Here is a 22,021-nt window from a genome sequence, read left to right on the forward strand (position 1 = left end):
TCGGCAAAAATATCAGTCCAAACTGCATTTCTTTTGAATAGGCTTCAAAATTTAATTGAAGCTGCCGGTAGGTAACGGCATAATTCATACACTTTCATATATTTAGATAACGGTCCCAGCAACGATGATTTTCGACACAGCGCCCAGGTGTCGCTCTTATTGCCATTAACAAACATGCCTGAGCATCATAAATTCAGAATTCAGTCATGTATGCAAGCTCGCCTTGTTTCCCAAACCGACTACCGCAGCAAGCTCACATATAAATTCGTCCTCCAGATGTGGTGGCAGCAGCGCTGCTCCTAATGTCATTCATGGCAGCGATCTCGTTCCATTGGTTCCTATGTGCGTCGTATCGCTCTACTGTGTTGAAATGTCGGCGCCCATCAAAGCCGCCCATGGCATAGATGTGACCCTGTGACAAAACAAACAATCACGAAAGTTACAGCCAGAGGCCACTGACAAAACGTATATGGTTTAGCATCCTAGTCATCGTTTCATTGGGACTATAGGAGAACTACAATGACGGCATTGAACAACTGACTTAATATTGAGCCTCTAATATGCATGGCATTTGTACATTGCCTTTCATCGCTGATTATGCGCAAGAGGGGGGCTAACTTTCAAATTTCGCGTTACTTTGATGAACGCGCGAAGGCTGCTCGGTAAACATTCTCCATATCTAAGCTGATTCTTCGTGAAATTTGTTTCGACTTCTTAGTGGTTCACCGCGCTAACACCTAGAAGTAAAGAAACACAACAACACAGAGCGCGAACTAACAAATGATTTCTTTACACAGAAAAGTGATTGTCGTCAGAGCATTATAAAGACACGAGGAAAACCGAGGACCTCAATCATCGAAGGCATCACAGGCATCAAAGTCATACTGCTGGACACACTCATCGCGATAGCCTAGGCACTTCTTGTGTGTCCACACCGGGACAAAGCAATGTTTACGATGTAGCAGCTGCACCATTTTTCAGCGACTCCTATCATAAGATGATTATGTAAACAGGTTATCACGTTACATGCTTTTAACTTCTCAGGACGGTAAACAAGGTTGAAACCAGTACACACACACACATACCAGCTATAGCAGATCTATGAAATTAAACAAACGCATAGTTGACCATCTTGAAAACGTTTTTTTTTTTTTTTTTTTTTTTTGCAGACATCTTTTCTCTTATCTCAAGATTGTGCTAGTTAAGTGTTTCCAGGTTTCAGCACACCCACGGGTTTAGACACGTGTCCTAATTGTTAATGACTTGCTGTAACGATTCTGGAGCGTTTGTATGCTAGCAGTTCAGCGTTGTAATACAAAAACGAAATGCAACCTTGCGCCTCCATGCAGATGTTTCGTGGGCTAACTTAGTGTCCAAAGATATAAAAAATTAACCTCGGGAGCATACTGTTGCAATACGCTGCGATAACGATTAGTCACCGTGCGATACATTCAAAGAGAGGTCATTAACTTTAGAGACTCGCCTTATACCGCTGCCACACGTGCACGAAAAATGACAATAAGCACCTAATGCCTTAAGTGTTAATTGCCATTCGCATGGTGCCACACACGCGAAAACTAATGGCATTCCTCCAAATGCCATTCGCAACGTAATGAGTTCGCCACAACTCATTCAACCTGCGTTCGACGATGGAATGAATACTCTCGTGCCCAGAGCTTATGCCAATTAGTGTACATTTTGCATATAAAAATTTATATATTACCTAAAAACTGACACATTCGTATACATAGTATGAGTCGACTGCAACCGCGACAGCACAGGCGCCATTTTGTTTACAGTCTGCATTTGGCCATGCATACGGCCCTTACTGGCTAGTACCGCTAGTACTAGTCCTCGGTTTGTTAAAAATGATCACCATGTGCTAAAAAATACCTTTATTCTTATATTTTAAAACACTAAAAGCAATTACAATGAATAAAAAATTTGTTACCATTATTGGCAAAATATTTATGATAACTTTAGATCGTCATCATCGAAACGTTAAATGGCATTAGATCTCGGCGTGTAGCACCGGCCACGAAAGTAATGGCATTAAGCAGTTTAAGGCATTAGGTGCCTAATGTCATTTTTCGTGCCCGTGTGGCAGGGGTATTAGGGCCCGTGAAATAAAATGTACCCCTCGGGTACAGAATTCGGAGGTTGGTTAGCTGAATGACACGCCGCCTGGAAGTCAAGCGCACTGCTCAGGACTGCCCAAAGCGCAAAGACCTGTCAAGCGTCACTGGTAGTGCACTGTACAGCACAGTTGACTGGCGGCGCCACAATGCGCTGTCTATCCTCTTGGCAGCGAATTGTCAGCAGCGCATTACTCATTGACTTTGGCGAAGCCAATTGAGCACCGACCAGCGCATCGAAGAATGGAGACGTCTGCGTTTATAAACTGTTTAGGTCAAAGTGGAGTGGTGCTACCTGTAATAACATTTGGAGCGCCCTCGTGCTTATCGGGGAGTAGGTACCCGTCAATGTCATTATCGGGGCCTGCTGCACAGGCCTCAACCTTGCATGAAGTCTCAAATGGTGACACTTAGTCCGCCATACAGGGGATGAAAATTTTAGGTCAGGCAGAACGACCTACACCAACCTCATACCCTCATACTACGCCAAAATATAATTTTATGGTTGAATATATTGCCAGACGCGGGCTTTTGCTGATTTCACTTCATATTTTTAAAACCAAGTACTGAAAATGGCCATAAAACTAGCGCCCAACGCCGAACTAAAAGGTGAGAATGAAGGTAATACATTTCACAACAATAAATATTTGATTGTCGTCTTTTCGAAAGAAGACATGAAGATGAAAACTCTCTTTCATGACTTGTGAACATGCTATAATGAAGAAAAACAAACGCCCACTGGGCAGCTGAAAACAAACTTAATTTTTTCGGGCACTATATTCGTGGTAGAGGTAAACAAACCATCGAAATTTTTGTACCTCGAATAAACTCACATCCATACTTCGCACCCAATAAATTTTTTTAATCGCATTCATTTCAGTCTGCAGCTGGCTACTCGTATTCGATTCGGTACATTATGGGCATCGAAAGGTTAATGACGAGCGGACAAGTTACACTACTATAAATTGCGAAACACTGCCCACTAAACATGCCTTTTTTGTGGCCTCAGCTTAGTAACCAAACTGTTCGAAAAGCTCTAGAGTTGAAAGGCATGGTTGTCGTGTATGCCATTCGTCCTACAGCTGGCGTTCCTAAAGCATCCCAGATAAATGGTTTCTCCAGCAGTAAGACGCCCGACTACTGTGCCGGAGTTCCTGGGTTCGAAGCCGACCACGGCGGCTGCGTTTCGATGGAGACGAAACGAAGTGGCGTCCGTGTGCTGTGCAATTTCAGCGCACGTTAAAGGTCCCCAGGTGGTCGAAATTACTCCGTAGCCCTCCACTACGGCTCCCCTTTCTCTCTTTCCACTTTCACTCCCACTTTCCTCTCTTCCCTTACGGCGCGGTTCAGGTGTCGACAGAGCAAGTGTGACCGATACTGCGCCTTTCCCTTCCTGTGAACCAACCAAACAACCAACCACGCACAACAATCCGAAGGAATGTTGCACTGGTGAGTTTTCGCTGACCTCGGTCGCGTTAAAATAGGAGCGGACAAGTGCAACAGAGACATGGTTGCCTTCAGCATAATGACAACTTGCCTGCAGAGTGGCGACGCTCACGTAGCAGCGTCTATTGTTCATGTTGGCTTTGGGCATCCATTTTTTATTGCTCATATTGAAGCACGCGACGGAGTGGCAAAACTCTTGGCCGTCGTAGCCGCCCACGATATAAATGCAGGACTCCACAACGGCAACCCCGTGGTAGGCCCTGCGGGTTGAGAAACCACGAGAGCATCAACGGCCACAGAATTTATAAGGTGTATCGACAGAGGCAATAATTTTAGACTTGAGTTAGCTGGTTAAGCTACGCAATATTTGCGGCGGACAGGAGCACCGAAAAATAACGTCCAATTTCCGCCTGTCTTTCTGGAGCTCTGAAAGAAATAAAGGTCTTTTTGCCTGGGCGGGTATTTTAGTCAGGTTTTTAGTCAAGCGATGCTACGAAAAAAGAGATCCACCCACCTTCTGAACATTTTGGCAACGGTGACAGCTTGACGTCCTCCACCTCATACACTTCCTTCGCCTGTGCAGATTAGCCTTCACAAAATTTAATGCTCGAGCTTTAGCAGTTTTGCTCGCTGTCGCTCCTCCCAAAGTGTTGCTGAAATTGCGTCTACCGTATTGCAGTGTGGCTTAGTGCTATCACATTTCTGTTTGTATTGAGTAACTGTTCTGCAAGATGCCTACATGCGCTGGACCTGCGAAGAAAACTGGTGAAATTGAAGCAAAGAGACGAATGAATCTGATCGGCTTGCTAATCAGATAGCAGGATAGCAGGAAAAATTTTGCTAACGATGTAGACATCAGGGTGCGGCGCCCTGGAGCTGAAGAACCAAATAGACAGCTTTAAATATAGCGTGAAAATTCTGAATGATTCGGTTGAGGAGCTGTTCAATCAAAACACCACTCTGGTTAATGCAAACAAGACTTTCAACTGGCAGTATTTTTGGATAGATAATTGCCAAATAAAGGCAAGTAAGGCCCCTGAGGGTGATGATGTTCGAGTTTTCCGAAGAGTAGCATCTATCGCGAATCAACTAATCACGGTCGCATCCAAGTTCTTCTTGCCATGTCTTAGTACATAGCCACTATGTCGTCATATCTAACAGCAGCTGAGTGAAAACGCTTGTTGTAATCTGACACCTTTTTTTTTTTTTTTTTTCAACGCCCGCAGCCCTTCCAAACACTTTGATTATTTCAAGCGGCTTTTTTTTCTTAATTATGCAAGTTCTTTCCGGTTATCGCCATCTTCGAAACCTGATTAGATGATGATCACAGACACCTATATTGTTTTAGTTCTTATTTTTCTGAGTACTCTCACAGACAGTTCAGCCGTCATAAGGGAAGCGGCCGTTTTTGTGCCCTCTAGCACTACTTCTAAGCGCAGGCAGGATCGTGAATTTAATACTGCCAATTGTGAAACGGTCTGGTTAGAATTTGGTTGCTCTGTTATTAAATTGACGGCAATAATTCTATTTTGGGCTGTATTTAAAGGTCACCACCCTCTTCAGCTTCTGACTTTTGCAATGCTCTCGAGCATGTCTTAGAAGGGCTGTCATTTGAAAAATGCAATGTAATAATTATGAGCATTATCAACATTAACCTTAACGACTCTTCTTTCTCTATTTATAATATTGTTATGGACGAAGGAAGAAGAAGAGGGCAGTGGCGCTGGCAGGAGCGCGCGCTCTAGGCCCGCACATAGATTCATTAAACGTCATCTCACGACTATCAAGCATCTTCTTTCTGTCCTCTGTTTTTCTGTTGTCATCGCTTGCCGTCACGTAACATTTGGTTGGAGGTGCGGCGTACGTCATCCCCATCCTCGCCTTGGAGCATCGACGCCATCTGTGAGCGGGACCATCGACCGAGGGCCCAGGGACATCGCCGAGCAGCTTCGCCCCGCCCCTTCAAGCCCAGACCTGACCAACTACCACCGCCTAGCCCCCAGCCTGGAACTGAAGACTAGGAGAACGGAAAGAGCAATCAGAATCGAGACGAAGGACCCGAAAGACCCGAATGACCCGAAGGAACCGATGGACACGAACACGCAACCCCCACCCAAGCTGCCCGACGTGACCTCGAGCCATCGGTCCCATGGACTCTGGCGACGGATGGTTGACAGCTCCAGGGGAGGCGGATCACCCACGCATCAGACATCGTTGTTGTTGTTGTTGTTGACCAAATAACTCATGGCACATACTTACAGAGGGTGATCGGACAAGAATTTGGCAGCAAAGAAAATTTTTGAAGTATTCTTGCATAAAAAAAAATAATTTGTGGAGGGGTAGAGGAATCAGACATCGAACCGACAAGCCGTTCTATTCTTATTCCTCTTCTTCTAGCATCCAGACACGCCCATCATCATGCCATGGAATCATCATCGGTAAACTTCCTCGTCTAAGATCGGGACGATCACTCGGTGGCCCCGTGTCATGTTACGGACGAAGGAAGCAGAGGGCAGTGGCGCGGGCAGGAGCGAGCGCGCTAGGCCCGCACATAGATTCATTAAACGTCATCTCAAGACCATCGAGCATCTTCTCTCTGTCCTCTGTTCTCATGTTGTCATCGCTTGCCGCCACGTAACAATATTGTCACGGGCCGCAAAGACGAAGTGTTACGCGCAAGGAAAGAAGAAAAAGTGAGTGGTGCGCGCGCAGAGCCAAAGACGACTGACTGGTGAAACGGTGCTCCTGACGTCCCGTTTTCACTAAGGCCTTCAGTGTAAAAACGTTTACTTCAGTTGTCTTCTACGTTTTGGCTATTAATGCTTGATTAGTTCCATAAAACCCCGGCCCTCAGTCACCAGCGGCTGCGGAACAACTGACCACGGCGGCGGTCAGACCTGTGAATCAGCAGGGGGTGCTAAGAATTCCCGGCTCCGCTGGACAGGTCGCCATTGGAAACTGACCCTGGCAACGTTTAACGCTAGAACTCTAGCTAGTGAAGCTAGTTTAGCACTGCTGTTAGAGGAACCAGAGGGTATGAAATGGGATGTCATAGGGCTTAGTGAGGCTAGGAGGCCGAATGAGGCATACACTGTACTGAAGGATGGGCATGTACTGTGTTATCGAGGTTTACCAGAGAGGCGAGAACTAGGAGTAGGTTTCTTTGTCAATAAATATATATAGCGGGCAATATAGATTAACTCTATAGTATTATTGAGAGGGTGGCAGGTATCGTAATTAGGCTTAATAAGTGGTATAAACTCAAGGTTGTACAGGTCTATGCACCTACACGTAGTTGTGATGACCAGGCAGTTGAAAGCTTCTACGAAGATGGAGAATCGGCAGTGCGAAAAGTAAAAACGCAGCATACTGTACTAATGAGCGACTTCGATGCCAAGGTAGGGAAAAAGCGCGCAGGAGACCAGGCTGTAGGTGACTATGGCATTGGTGCAAGGAATAGCAGGGGGGAGTTACTAGTTGAGTTTGCAGAGTGCAATAACTTAAGAATCATGAATACCTTCTTCAGCAAACGGAAGAACCGGAAATGGAAATGGAAAAATCCTAACGGGGAGAGTAGAAATGAAATATACTCCATACTGTGTTCAACCCCCGCCATTATGCAAGATGTAGAGGTAATCGGGAAAGTGCGATGCAGTGACCACAGGATGGTGAGGTCCCGAATTAGCCTAAATCTAAAGAAGGAACGCAACAGATTGGTAAGAAACAAACCCATCAACGAATTAGCGGTGAAGGGGAGGGCAGAAGAGTTCAGGATCTCGCTACAGAATAGATATTCAGCTCTAACCGGAGATGGCGACATTACCCTAGAAGCAATGAACAATAATTTCGGAGATATCCTTACTGAGTGTGCAGTAGAAGTAGGCGGTAGGATTGTTAGGGAGGCTACCGGTAAGCTGTCTAAGGAGACGAAAGATTTTATTAAGAAACGCCAGAGTATGGAAGCTTCCAATCCAATAGACCAGATACAATTGGCCGAGATATCGAAGCTAATCAATAAGCGCAAGGTGGCCGATGTAAGGAAGTATAACATGAAGAAAATTGAGCATGCTGTAAAGAACGGGGGAAGCCTTAAAGTGGAAAAGAGGAAATTGGGCATAGGCAAAAATCAGATGTATGCGATAAGGGACAAAGCGGGCAACGTCATCACGAATATGGACAAGATAGTCAAAGTAGCCGAGGAATTCTATACAGATCTCTACAGTAGCCAAAGTAGTCAGCACCGTAATGAGGTTGGCGGTAGGGAAAAACAGTCAGACGTTCCACCAGAGACGAAGGACGAGGTCGAGAAAGCATTAGAAACTATAAAAAGGGGGAAATCAGCTGGAGGGGATCAGATAACTACAGATTTGCTGAAGGACGGGGGGGATATCGTGCTAGAAAAACTGGCCACCCTGTATACGCAGTGCCTGGTGTCATCGACGGTACCGGAACCATGGAAGAATGCAAACATTATCCTCATTCACAAGAAAGGGGACTCTAAGGACCATAAAAATTACAGACCAATCAGCTTACTGTCTGTTACGTATAAGGTATTTACTAAGGTAATCGCTAATAGAATCAGGACAACCTTAGACTGCAATCAAACAAAGGATCAAGCAGGATTTCGGAAACGGTACTCTACTATCGATCATAACCATACCATCAATCAGGTGATAGAAAAATGCTCGGAATATAACCAGCCCTATTACATAGCATTCATTGATTACGAAAAAGCATTTGACTCAGTTGAAACCTCGGCGGTGATGCAGGCATTGCGAAATACAAGCCGTACGTGAAAGTGCTGGAAGATATATATATAGTGGCTGCACAGCAACCATAGTTCTGCATAAAGAAAGTAACAAAATTCCCATAAATAAAGGTGTTAGGCAAGGAGACACAATCTCCCCAGCACTATTCACAGCTTGTTTAGAGGAAGTATTCAGAGACTTGGAATGGGAGCAGTTAGGGATAAGGGTAGATGGAGAATACCTCAGTAATCTGCGATTTGCTGATGACATTGACTTGCTAAGCAACTCGGTGGATTAACTGCAAATAATGATTGATGACCTAGACCGGAAAAGTAGAAAGGTAGGCTTGAAAATCAATATGCAGAAGACTAAGGTAATGTTCAACAGCCACGGGAAGGAACAGCAGTTTACATTAGGTAGCGAAATACTGGAAGTAGTAGGCGAATATGTCTACTTAGGACAGGCAGTAACCGAAGATCCGGACCACGAAAAAGAAATAACAAGAAGAATGAGATTCGGATCAAGCACTCGCAGATTATGACTAGCAGCTTACCGGTATCGCACAAGAGGAAAGTATACAACAGTTGCAACTTACCTGCACTCACCTATGGGGCTGAAACGTGGAGGCTAACCAAGAGGGTTCTACTTAAGTTGCGGACAACCCAGAGGGCTATGAACGAAAAGTTGTAGGGGTAACATTAAGAGATAGGAAGCGTGCAGAGTGGGTCAGAGAAATAGCTCAAGTTACCGACATTCTAGCGGAAATTAAGAAGAAATGGGCATGGGCAGGACATGTAGTGCGAAGAGAGGATAACCGATGGTCGCTTAGGGTAACAAACTAGATTCCAAGGGAAGGAAAGCGTAGCAGGGGGTAGCAGAAAGTTAGGTGAGCGGATGAGATTAAGAAGTTCGCAGGGGTGAAGTGGATGCAGCTAGCACAGAACCGGGTTAATTGGAGAAATATGAGAGAGGCCTTCGCCCTGCAGTGGGTATAGTCAGGCTGATGATAATGAACTGTTCCAGTACGAAGTACACATGGTAATCCATGCACCCCCTTACTATCTAACTGTTTCACAAAGCTTTGCTCGATAAGCCCGTTAAAAGAGCCACAAGAAGATTTTTCACTCTTTTTAATGCTGCGGTTATCATATTTCCACTCATATTAGCGCAAAGTGTAACAAAAAAGGATAGCGTCATCGCTGAATCCACAGTTAACAGATCAGCCGCAGAAGTCTATGCGCACAAGAGAAAATCTTTGTAAGAAAACAAAAAAACAGCCCTTCAACGCAAAAGTACCTGCTTGATACAGAAAAAAAAAATGCCAATTCTATTTCAGGACAGTTGAAAACAGCGAAAAGAAAGAGACATGAACGCAAGATACTAAGCTGCGGAAACAAATAAAATGAGAGATATTCAACTCTTTCCTGGATTGCTTTAAGAAACATACGATGACCAAGATTTTCGATGATGGCAAGGAATATTGCAACCCATCAGGCGTTGCGGATGCCTTTAGTAAATTTTTCCTAAGTACGGGTAATGATACCGCATCCCGTTATTCGCATCCATCTAATCGCTTTACGCATTCGTTTTCCTTATTTTCAGCTACACCTGAAAAAGTATTATCTGTTATTAACAGCCTCAAAGTGACAAGGGCTGAATTGGGTAGCCTTTACTTCAGTCGTATTAAGCTCATTCCAAACCTCATACCACATGTTCTAATCACAATAATTAATTTTAAATTTAGAACAGGCATTTTTCTCCGCAAACTAAGGCGCGGTAAGGTAACGCCAGTTTTTAAAAACAGTGACCAAGCCTCAATAAAGAAGTATAGACCAATTTCTGTGCTACAATGTTTTACTAAAATGAATAAAGAATATAACTGAAAAGCGCCTAACAAAATATTTTACCAAGTTTAACACCATTGCTTCCTATCAGCTGGCTTCCGCTCTGGCTACTCTACTGATCTAACACTTGTTTTTCCTTTTTTTTTTTTTTTACAGAGCAACTTAAGAAGCCATTCGACAATGGAAAATTTGCTGGCTTTGTATTCATAGACATCTATAAAGCTTTCGACTCGCTTAATCACGCCATTTTTTTATTCATCTAGAAGCGATTTTAATGGCAAGCCCAGCTTTATCGTTACTTTGTAGTTACTGAACAGAAATCCGGATGTTGCAGGCTTTTGCTCAAAAGTAACAAAAACTAATGTAGGCGTGCCTCAAGAATCTACCTTAAGACCGCTTCTCATTATAATTTAAATTACTGACCTGCCTAACTGCCTTCATCCACCAGTTGCCTTTAATACGCTGATGACACCAAGATCATAAGATCTGATATTGTTTCACTTTAGTACTCAGCAAACTTAACCATGACCTTGCTAACGTACCTGCCAGCTTAATCGTTGACAAGCCAATCATACTAAGAAAAAACTAATTTTTTTTACTTCGCGCTCGTCATTGCCTAATCAAATCTCTTTCATATCAATTAATCATCACGCACTTCTTCCCCGAGATTGCTGCGCATGCTTCGGAGTTAAATTCGACCCAAGTCTAAACTATCATCAATCACATATTTTTTCATTTGATCTTTTCTATAGTTTAGCAAAAAGTCAAGCAGACTTTTGGAAAGGGGACTCTACTATCGATCATATAATACCATAAACCAGGTGACATAAAAGTGCTCGGAATATAATCAGCCCTTATACATAGCATTATTTGATTACGAAAAAGCATTTGACTCGGTAAAAACCTCGGCAGTCTTACAAAAATTTCGAAATCAGGGTGTAGACGAGCATTATGTGAACGTACTGGAAGATATCTACAGTGGCTGCAAAGCAACCATAGTTCCGCATAAAGAAATGAACAAAATTCCGATAAAGAAATTACTCTAGAGCGGTAAAAGGAAAGCTAGATTCTTTTCTCACACTATCCAATCTACACAAACAGCAGTATATGCTTACCCTCACCGCCATCAACCACTATGGAAAATTTCTTTCTCGCGCACTATGGCCGTCAACGAATCGCTCATACGCTTCGAAACACACTAAACGTTTTCACAAAGAAAAACATAAACGTAATGGAACTGAGAAAAAACCATATCTTAGAAATATTTCTGCAAAATGCTTGCTTTGAAGATTAAAGCAGTGTTTCTATCCTGTATTATTTTTTATCATTGAGAATCAGCCTATAATATTTATATTATTCATTGTACAATATGCAATGTGTATTTTACGTACAATTACGTAAAATCTGTATTTTGCTTCTGTACATGAAAGTGTAATACGTATTCTTTTTCTACAATAATTGAAGAAAATATTACCAAACAGCGTGTCATTGTTGCCTGGGTGGCCGGAGCGTTGTCAAGCTGCTGCTGTGCAGCCTTTTCCCTTTCTTGGTGAAAGTAAAATATGATTGAAAAAAAAAAAAAAAAAAAAAAAAAACACTGGTCTGATACTTTGGCTTCGAGAACTCCTCTTCACGGATATTGCGCGCTGTTCTCTGTGAGCTCACCCAGAAATCAGTTATTTCATTGTAAGAACAAAAATAGAAAGTGGATACGCGTATATTTGCATAAAAGAAAAGAAGTGGTGCGCATACCGGGGTGATGTGGGCTGTTCTCCGACAAAGCGCCACTTAGCGGTGCGGGAGTTGAAGGCGTACAGCTCGCTGGAAACTAGTGATGCACAGCCACCAAAACTGAACATGATGTTGTTGGGGACGCGCGGCTTCAACCACAGTTTCGCTGACATGTCAACGCCGGCACACTTGCCAAGAGCTGTCGTCCGGTGAGTCAACCCAGTCAGCGTCTGCCCGGCAATAAATGTGTCGACGACAATCAAGACATATTTTTGGCCGTAAACTACACTCATTTTAATCCACTTTAATGTATCATAGAGGGATCATAAGGCCCAGATAAAATACATCATAGTTCGCGGATATACCTATCGCAAAGTACATGATCCTCAACATCACAACCACCAATAACCAGGTCAGTTGCGTCTATAATGGGGCAAAGTGAGGGCCTCGGAGGTATGAGTACTGCGGCAGTTGCTGTCGCCATATTGCGGAAAATTCTGTTATTTCGTATCCCCAGTGTTCAATGAGTTTAATCCTCTATATTAGGACCTGCCACCTGTTTTCCGAATTAAGGCCATCTTTTTCGGGACAAAAAAAAAAAAAAGGAAGTGTAGCCCCGTCATTGTAGGTTTTCACGCGTCTGGAGATTACACATAAAAACGCTCCCACGTATTAAGACAGTTACCCGGAATGACCAAGGCATCAAGGGGAATGCGAGCTTCCATGAAATTAGGTGAGCGGATTAATGCTAAGAGCATTCCCTTTGATAAGTAGTGGGTAAAGACGGGTGTTAACTGGTGCCAGCAGGATCGCTATTTTGTCTTTGTGCGTCTTTTAGCGATTTTTCAGCTCTGAAAGCTGCTAATTATAATCTGTATCGCATTCCAGTCACTAATTTCTATGTCCAGGCTATTGCCCTAATTTTAAATAACTAGTCCTCCACACAAACTCTTACAAATTGTAACCAACCCTGTGGATCGCGCTGAGAACCTTGACGTTGTTTGTGTCGGCTTGAACCTGGTCATTGATGATCACCAGACGCATTTCCCTGTTCAAGAGAAAAAAAAATGAAACTCAATAGTTCATCCTGTAGTGGCTAATAAAGGCAAGGCGCATTTACAATGGGTCGTGCTCCAACACGCTGCCTTTTCCGGATTATCAGATTGGGCACAAATCACAGAGCTAAGAAAAACAATTGAAGCCACACACATGCAACTCCGGATATCCCCAGGGGTAAAAGAAGTGCATTTCCTACCGAGTGCCAATTCAAGAGCTTGTATTACTTCGAGGTAATCCTCATCGTAGGCTAACACTTTTCTTTTTCACGTTCCCTATGAACCTATAACCGATTAACTTCATACTATTGCGGGCATTTATTAAAATAGTAATAGCGTCAGCAAACTTATCGGCTCGCTCACATAACCTTGACAATAGCAAGAAAAAAAAACGCGCAAGTCATGACAGAGGCATCTAGTTTGCACGGTTTACCTCGCGCTGTGAAGCGAACATTGTTGTCTTTATCCAGTTCCAAAGACACTCTCGCCGTATGCAGTGAACATCGTCGTCTACATGTGTGTCGCTCCTTTATTTAATTTCGGTAAATAAGCCATAAATGTAAGCCATTTCACTAAATACACAGAGAGGGCAGCCGTGCCAGACAGGCTGCCGAGACCATCGAACAGCGAGAAGCCGGTCTAGCTCGTTGCCGAGGAGCTTACCAAGCGCGGAATCGAGCCAAGATCGAAGCGGCAGCAGCGAATGCGGCTCCGGCCGATGGTGAACTCTAGTTGAATCTCTACAATTTGTCATGCGTAGGCAACTTACACGTGACGAGCCATATTTTCCAGTCATGCGCATTATTGCAAGAGAATACGAGTGCCCCTTCTTATTTAACCAAAATGAAAACTCATCCATCGGCTGGAAATGTCCGGTTGGTATGATTTGGGTTGCAACAGTAAGTGCATAATCGCCGCTACATCCCCTTGCGAGAATTATTCCTGTTTACATCGCTCATTTACGTTTAAGGTTTAGTCCTGACTGGCAGATCAGCCCGAAGTAAGATCGGCCAGTACCAGTGGTGTCCAGGCGATGTTCACTGCAGACAAGTGCACAAAACCCATCGACTTGCAATACTGTCTTCGTTTTTTTTTTGTTTTTTTTTTCTTTTTTTTTTTTTTTTTTTTTACGGCGCTCAACTCACTTTGCAGTGAATTGGATGAATCTAATGAGGGGCAGAAAATGTGCGAGATATTTCTGCCTCTCTGGGCCTTGCGATGTCCACTCGAGGATGGCGTGGAAGACGTCCATCTCGCTAGGCGCTTCCAGCCGTGGTTCAGCCAGGATAGACCTCAGCTCCTCAGAGCTGAGAGCCAGAAATGGCTCCTTGTATTGCACCACCTGGATACAGAGATGACTAGTTATAGTGAACTACGCAGTTAAGTCGAAAGTAATAGCTCCGTCATCTACGTAGTGCGTCTAACGTCACTGGGTTCATTGCATTACCGACCATGTGGGGCCCGTGCAAACAATCTAGAGATTTCCTTATAGGCTTCGCGCTATTATGCTTCCTTTTATGCCTCCCGTCAGCCTACATCTACTCATTCGTTTTTGAGTGCTGAAGGCAAAGAAAAAGAAGACCAGCTACGACAAGAGAGCACAAAAATATAAGTCAATGAAGAATATGAATCAATCCAGCAGATAACTTCTATGCGCGACCTGAAATTAATTTGTTTTTTTGTTCATTGAAGACATTGCAGCGACTCGTTGCTGGTAATTTGTGTCGAAACTTCTTTAACTTCGCCCTTGTATTTCGGCAGAACAATAGAGCATCAGGGCACCGTACTGCCATTCTTTTTTTTGTTTTTCCTTCTCCCCAGCCACGCAATGCACATGTTTGAAATAGGCCCTCAAAAAGCAGTGCATCGAAAAAGAAAAGAACGCAAACTACAGGTAGAGATAAACAAACGCTTGTTTTAGCACCCCTGCGTTTACAGTATGCTCGTCGTTGCTAACAATCGGCAAGCCAACTAGCCCGGACTGCAGCATTGCACAGGCTGATGTTTTAAGGCGAAAACCTTTCTTAGCTCATAAGTGGCGTCTTCATATTCTGTGCGCAGGAAGTGTGCCCAGATATTGTCCACCGTAGTGGCACAATGATGATTCAGTATGACAATGATGATAGTAGCAAAGACATTCACGGTGCATTTAGTTGATAATTATGATCATAGTAGCAATAACAATGACGATGCAGGCCTGTAAAGTGGATACTCAGAGAACAGCGCTAAGAACAACACGAAAGATACACAGAATAAAAGACGGACACAGGCGCTGACTAACAATTTATATTTTATTTCGGAGTACGACATATATAAACACGCATAAAGGTGTGGAGCCCAGGTGATGCTGCGCGATTACCGAAGACAGTTTAGCACGTCAGAAAAGTAACATGATAAAAGATCAAAAACATCAAAACACGATGACGATAAAAACCAGGGTGTAAAAGGCCGGAACAAAAACCAAAATACAACCGATTAAAGGAATAGTGCCTAGACAAAACGGCGTGTAAAAGCGATAAAATGGCGGTAGAAAACTATAATAGGATTGCGGCCTAAGTCTGTTAAAAATGCAATAAAGAGCACGTGGGAAAAAGTAAACTGCCGTTACCTGAAGAATAAATATTCCATTGGTTTTTCGGACCAACGCAAAGAAGGTGTGCTCGTGGTTTTACACCATAGTTTTTGTCGCCTTTAGTGTTTTTTTTTTTTAATTTTTTAATCATTTTACTTTTGTGGCGTGACTACACTGTCTTCAGTGATTGCGAAGCGTCACCTTGGCTCCACCCTTTTGCGCATGTTTATATACATACACGCGCTCCGAATAAAATTTCATTTGTTAGTACGTGCCTGCGTACAACCGTCCTTTCTTCCTCCACTGCGGCGTCTTTCATAGCCTTAGTTGCTTTGGGGCGTTAAACTCCTCTAACCAAATATAAATAATACTATTTATGACTAGAAGCCCTCGCTCGTAGAAGGTTCTATCGAAGGTTGCATTCTCAGGACTAATCAGCGAAGCTGCCATACGCCTTATTGCACTCTAAAAGACCGACCAGGGTCAGTGTCGCCTGTCTTTCCTTGTCACTTCTTGCCCTGAAGGTCGTACCTTGTCAAAATGTCGAGTGAGGTAGACGAAGGCATCTTTCGCAAGGTTGCTGTATCGCCTCTCACGAGCAAGATGGTATGTGGAGATGCAGGAGCCGGCATCAATGTTGTTCTTTAATTCATTGAGGCAGAAGTCTCGGATCTTGGCGATCTGTGTCGTTAGAATGATATGAATCAACAAGGGCTTTCCACAAAGTGAAAGGTTTGAATAAGAACCTTCAGAGAAACAGCTCAGAGGGCTGCTGCGGTAAACACCTTGTGCCTTATATAAATTAAATGGCGTGTCTTCTAGCGGCTTAGTATCGTGAGATATAGTTCTCCTGTTTCCCAACTAACTAACCTTTACGTTGGGAAACATAATTGATGTCCGCAACCTGAGTGCAAGCAACAATACATATACTCAAAAAGCCCCGTGCAATTTGCTGGCTTGTGTGAACTGTCAATGTTGTTGCGCACCCTGTTTGGCTATAGATGTTTACGGTGGTTTGCATTCGCGTCGCCGTTATGCCGTCATATCTAAAGGTCACCTACCTTAATTCTTGCAGTTATTCGATGCACGGAGCCAAGAAGACCGCAACGGTAGCCTGAACGCCGTCTCCATATAATGAGAGATTTCCTGATAGCTTTTGACACCCCCGCCCTCCCCCCCCCCCCCCCCCCCCCACACACACACAAAAAAAAAAAAAGAGTATACAAGCTTCATGTCACTCCACAAGTATTTATTATGCCTTTAGTTTCAACATTCCGTGCCAGGTACACAGATGCAAGTAAGAATCCCTCATGTTGCCTACTCCTGATTTTATCCCCATCGTTGATGTGTGCAGGCTCGATGCGTGCTGCCGCCGAGTACCCCCCGGTTTTCAATGGGTATAAGATTTCCCTCGGCCTTGTGCTCGACTCTTCAGGGGTTAAATGCTTGGGAAAGGGTCATGAGCCAAAGGGTTGCGCAGATAAGTCAGTGATTACTTCCACCACTGGACAACCGTAAGTCTGCCACGTGCGGCAGAAGCCCATATGTGGTCACCGGGTACAGGACACGACTCAGTTTTGAACCCAGTGAAATACGGTAGCTCTAACCCCCTATGCAAGCTGAAGTGTTCGAAACTGGTTTTGCCCTCCGAAAGAGCGCATTGCGAAGCCTCTTCCAAGCGCACACCTCTGTGAAAGCCGGGCGCCAGGCCGCCGGACGCTTCTACCTGCCCACTTTTACCGATGGGTGTAAACCGGTGGGTTTCGAATCAACCACCTTCCGCAGTAGAGACGGGTGCCGAAGCTACTAGGCCAGCATGCGATATGCATTCGCCGACGTCCTTCCAAAGGATTTTAATTGCGCAGGGGTAGCGCATGCAGTAGTTTGGGCCCTCGACTACTATGACTAAGGATGCGGGATCTAATTCCAGCCACGGCGGCCGCTTTTCGGAGGAGGCGACAAGCTAGGCGCCCATGTGCTGGGCGATGTCAGTGCACTTTAAAGAACGCCAGGGGGTCAAAATTTCCGGACCCCTCCACTATGGCGTCTCTCATGGCCTGAGTCGCTCTGGGACATTTAACTCCAAAACCAAACCAAACCAAACCTAAGGATTTCAATACTGGTTGGGGTTCCCTACTCTTCTCTTGCTGCTCAAACCAGATTCACTTGCGTCAGAAATGCTGCCAACGTGCACTTTGATACGGCGGAGAATGTTCCTGGAAAGGACAGCCAATCATATGTGCTAGCAGCTGATTATTTTTTTGTTTTTCAGTCTAATAGTCATACCAAACTGCTAAAGGAACAGATCAGTTGCGACCGTGCTATGCGGATCCATCAATAATATTTCATGATCAACATTGTCACATAAATGCGCGGGAGCGAGACTCCCAACTGCTTTATCTTTTTACTTGCCACTTTCACTCCCGCCACATAAACGAGACGAAGTGGAGCCGCGGGTGCAGACCACGCGGCGTAATTCCCTGCTCTCGGCGCAATTCCCTGCTCTCGGCGCTTGGCATTGATCTCAGTACCGCGCAGCGAATAATAAACTCTGCAGCCGGATACCTGTAGATATGTGCGATCTACGCGTCCCCGTTTTTTAGTGCAAGTTAATGCGGGCAAGAGAAATTGGTCTACTCGGCAGCACTGTGAATAGGTTCAGAAGGCATCGCCGGGCGGCGCTGCGGCTCCTGATGGCCAGCGCCATCTGTGAAAGAGAAGCACAGACTGGGATGCTGGTGATTTGGCTCGCTGCCTTCGAAGCGTGCGCCGCGCAGTTTCTCAAGCCCGTTCACGCGCCCTGACGCGCCTGTGCATGCGCATCGCGACATCCCGCATGCATTCCGTCTTAATGGCTGGAGAACCTGCCGCGAATTTCTATTAAGGAATCTTAATTAAAGGGGAGAGACCTTTTATTCACGACTGTAGAGCAAATGAGAGATAGCAATGAGTAACTATTGATCGGTAAATGTTCTTCCCACGTGAGCTAAAATAGTGCAGGAAGTGCATCTTGAGGTAAGTACGCATTGTTGTATATAATACGTTTAAAATATGCAAAAGTATTATCAGCACTGTGAAATAAAGCTGCTCACTCGTTGACCATCATTTTGGGCTGTAGCATGGGATCTGTATACAGATTTGTTTCTACATTACGACATTAATAAAGAAACCTTGCAGTCGAAGAATAGGTATGCAATCTGAAAGTGGTGTTTCTTCAGAGGAGCGAACTCTAGCAGACTCAGAAGCACGTACAGGGTAGGTCAAAAGTTTCCAGGCCACAGGGTCTGCTTCTGAGCAGTATAGTCAGGCAGCTACGACGGCCCCAAATCTCAAAATAGATGTGGAGGGTAAAAGAAGCATTATTCTAACCTCTGAGATCATTTATAGCTTTAATGGGACCTCACGTGTCAGAATATGCTGACCAGAAGCAAAACCTGCGGCCTGGGAACTTTCGCCCCCCCCCCCCCCCCCCCCCACACACACACACTGTACGGGCTCCTTGCGCAGCAGGCGACAGAACCGGCTCGCTGGCTTGGGAGGCAAGTGAAATTTAAGCTTAGCGAAAGCTCTTATTTCGGTTCTTACTAAATGGTTGTAGTTCATTTATTATAATATTTGCTTTGCACTCGTGAAACCTGTGACGAAAATGGAGTGCTCCGTGCGAATAGTGTCGATCGAGCCATGGGTGCGCTCTTGTATTGCGCTTCGGACATATTTATTTTATTGGCCAATTCGCAGAAATATGTAAACGTTCCTCAGCCAATAAAAGGCTTCGTTTCTCATTATTTTCCGGGTCGTTTTAGAACTGAGATCTCAGGTGTCCCTTAGGGCCCATTCACGTCTGCGATTCGATCGCGGACGTCGCACACTGGATATCTGTTGGTTTGGTTGGTTTCAGAGCACTTACAAACTCCCAAAGCAGGCAGCGAGCACAAAAATATCGGCAAAATGAGTCACACGCGGGGAGCGGAACGCAGGAGAATCCTTCTCCCCCCCCCGCCCCTCCTTTTTTTCTCGGCGTGATATTAAACCATTTTACTCTTTCTATACCCCTCGAAGCCGTCTTTGTCCACAGGCAACATTTCCGAGTTTACGAAGGAAAGGGAAATTGGCTCTCTTCATTTCCACAAAGAATGCGAGACGTCACAGAAGGAGGCCATGCGGTTGGAAAACAGGTCTTGCGGAAACGCTTCCAAAGGAATATGCATAGTAATTCACACGTGAGCCTCGTATTTTAGCGTTTCGCCTACTATTGCGACTGTCGACGACACAACACTACTCAGTACCTCCGTTTTGCATCAGCGGATGCATTTCTGTATCGCCAAATAACCGCCAGGCGCAACTCGATCGCCACGAGTGCATAGGAAGCTAGCGGAGCGTCTGCTCCGGCCGCGTCCTCGGGTTTCACATTTTGCCACCACGCGAGAAATGCGGAGCTGCCGTCGGGCGTCGAAACTTGAGTTTGGGTTCCCTATAAGCACCCACATTCTCCAGCGTCGTTTATCTGAACACTGACGGCTCTCGAGACGACGTGGGTTGAGACAATTAAGAAACCCCGCAGCATCAACCACTAAGCTATTCCGAGAAACCGCTTCTTCATCGATTATGCCACAACACGCCACCGATTCCAGGGCGTGATACACGTCGACCGAAGGTCCCAAGCCGCCTCAGCAGGCTTAAAATTTATAATAAGTAGCAACTTTGGCGCGTCCATGGCGAGCATGTTCGCTGCTCCTATCTACACTCTTGTACGCACCAACCTGCAAAACTAGTGTACCATAGCCGCCGTGATCCCACCGACCACTACGTCTATTAGCGCATATGGCCAATCCTCCTAGTAATTATGCGCCATTTTTCTGAGGACAACAACAACAACGACAGAGATCGGCGGAGCAGGGTTGCTGGAGGACGGATGGTCAAGGAGCTGCGGCTGATTGCGTCCCGCCTGGCCTACGAGCCAGGATACCTGACCTGGGAGTGGCCACGGAGTTCCTGCTGATTGCATCCCACCTGACCTATGACTCGGGAGACTAGATCAGGGAGTGGCCGACTCCTGTCGTGTGCCTGGAGCACGTAGCCAGCACGCACGTTCGGCGTCGTGCTGGATGCGCTAGATAGACGCACCTGGAAATTGGGCGTCTCTGCCGCATGACGGCAACCTGAGGCCTCTCGTCTCGGCCGAGCGTCTTCCGCCGCCAAGCCACCTGCTGGCCTGACCCAAGCGCCTGTGGACACAGGGCGTTCCTTGTCCTTGCACTCCGAGCCCACGCAACCGGGAGCATCAGCATGGACTTCATTCTTCTCGCGTCCGGTGACTTTTAAAAGTTTGTGTTCGTCTTGTTTGTTAGGCTCGTTATTTGTTATGTGTTGTTATTTATCTAGTCCTAGGTTTCTGTATAAAAAGATATGTTCTAGTTTGACCGTTCTGGTTTGACCGTTCTGCTCGTGTGTTTGTTTGAACCCACCAAATCAGCCCTTCGACTGGTGGGATTTAAAGAACCTTCTTACAGTGTGCTAGTCACGAGTTACGAGTGCATGATTTCAAAGACTATTGTCATTACGCAGACCGAAAAAGAATGTGTTCTACACGGAGTCGGGAGATAGGGTCCATACTACCTATCCCTCTTGCCCCCCCGCCCCCTCCCCCTTTGCTATAGGTGCCCGGGCTTGTGCAGTTCAATGGATGTCGAGCCTGTCCAACGTTGGCAATAAGCCTTGCCTCAGAAGACAAGGCCTGTGGTCCTGATGGTCCACCTGGGCTCCCGGCCTTGATAAGTCTACTTTTCGATAGGCCGACGCTGATGTGCCATGACAGAAAAACAAGCGTACCAGCAACAACATTGCCACCTGTTAAAACATTCCTACTGCTTCGCAAGCATCTTGCTACCTGTTCTTAGAATGTACTGCTCGCTTTTGTCGCATTACTTATACGGGTGATGTCCTGGGCATTCTTCGAAGATTTCTCCGAGAAGTTGGCTACACGATAACGTCGCAAGACGCCAAATTGTACCTTTAATTTTGATAGTCGCGACCAGATGATCCCATGAGCCTATTCAGCCTTGAGGCCTACTTGCATGCTCCTTCATACTGACATAGGAGATCATCGTTCACGTTTTTTCAAGGCCAAAAGAAAAACAGCAATGCAACGCAATGCGCTTTAAGTAATTTAGCTGGAACCTACTGCTGTCCTTGACCAGTTATTTGAGACGGACAACTTGCCCTAAGGGCCGTTCAAAAATTGGCTTCCGCATGTCTTCTCTGTGCGGTGGACCTTGACTCTGGACGTCGTGGAACCAATATCGAACCTCCAAGAGACAAGTGTAATCAGCATATCGTCAGCAATATGCGGCATTTCTGCCTCCGAGCATCGCACTGCCTATTTTGTACAATTTGCTATAGCATCTCTCTGCTTGATTACAGAATTAGAGATTAGAGAGGCTTAAGAATAAGCCAGCACAGACTTAGTCACAACTGTTTCCTTTTGTGTCAT

The 22,021-nt window shown here is 45.2% G+C and overlaps 1 protein-coding gene across 1 annotated transcript in view; it reads right to left on the reverse strand.

Moving 5' to 3' along the window:
- LOC146203099 (kelch-like protein 10) overlaps window positions 1-22,021 on the reverse strand; it is a 38,969-nt gene that overhangs the window by 11,628 nt on the left and 5,320 nt on the right. Inside the window, exons 3-8 of the mRNA XM_084602664.1 lie at window positions 16,063-16,212; window positions 14,105-14,301; window positions 12,874-12,952; window positions 11,926-12,134; window positions 3,673-3,841; window positions 258-412 (exon numbers count right to left, since the gene is read on the reverse strand). Of these exons, the coding sequence (XP_084458790.1) occupies window positions 258-412; window positions 3,673-3,841; window positions 11,926-12,134; window positions 12,874-12,952; window positions 14,105-14,301; window positions 16,063-16,212 (959 nt within the window). The remainder of the gene's footprint in view (window positions 1-257; window positions 413-3,672; window positions 3,842-11,925; window positions 12,135-12,873; window positions 12,953-14,104; window positions 14,302-16,062; window positions 16,213-22,021) is intronic.

Source organism: Amblyomma maculatum, chromosome 1, assembly GCF_055883805.1.
Source record: "Amblyomma maculatum isolate TAMU_Amacu chromosome 1, ASM5588380v1, whole genome shotgun sequence".
In the NCBI taxonomy this organism is placed as follows: Eukaryota; Metazoa; Arthropoda; class Arachnida; order Ixodida; family Ixodidae; genus Amblyomma; species Amblyomma maculatum.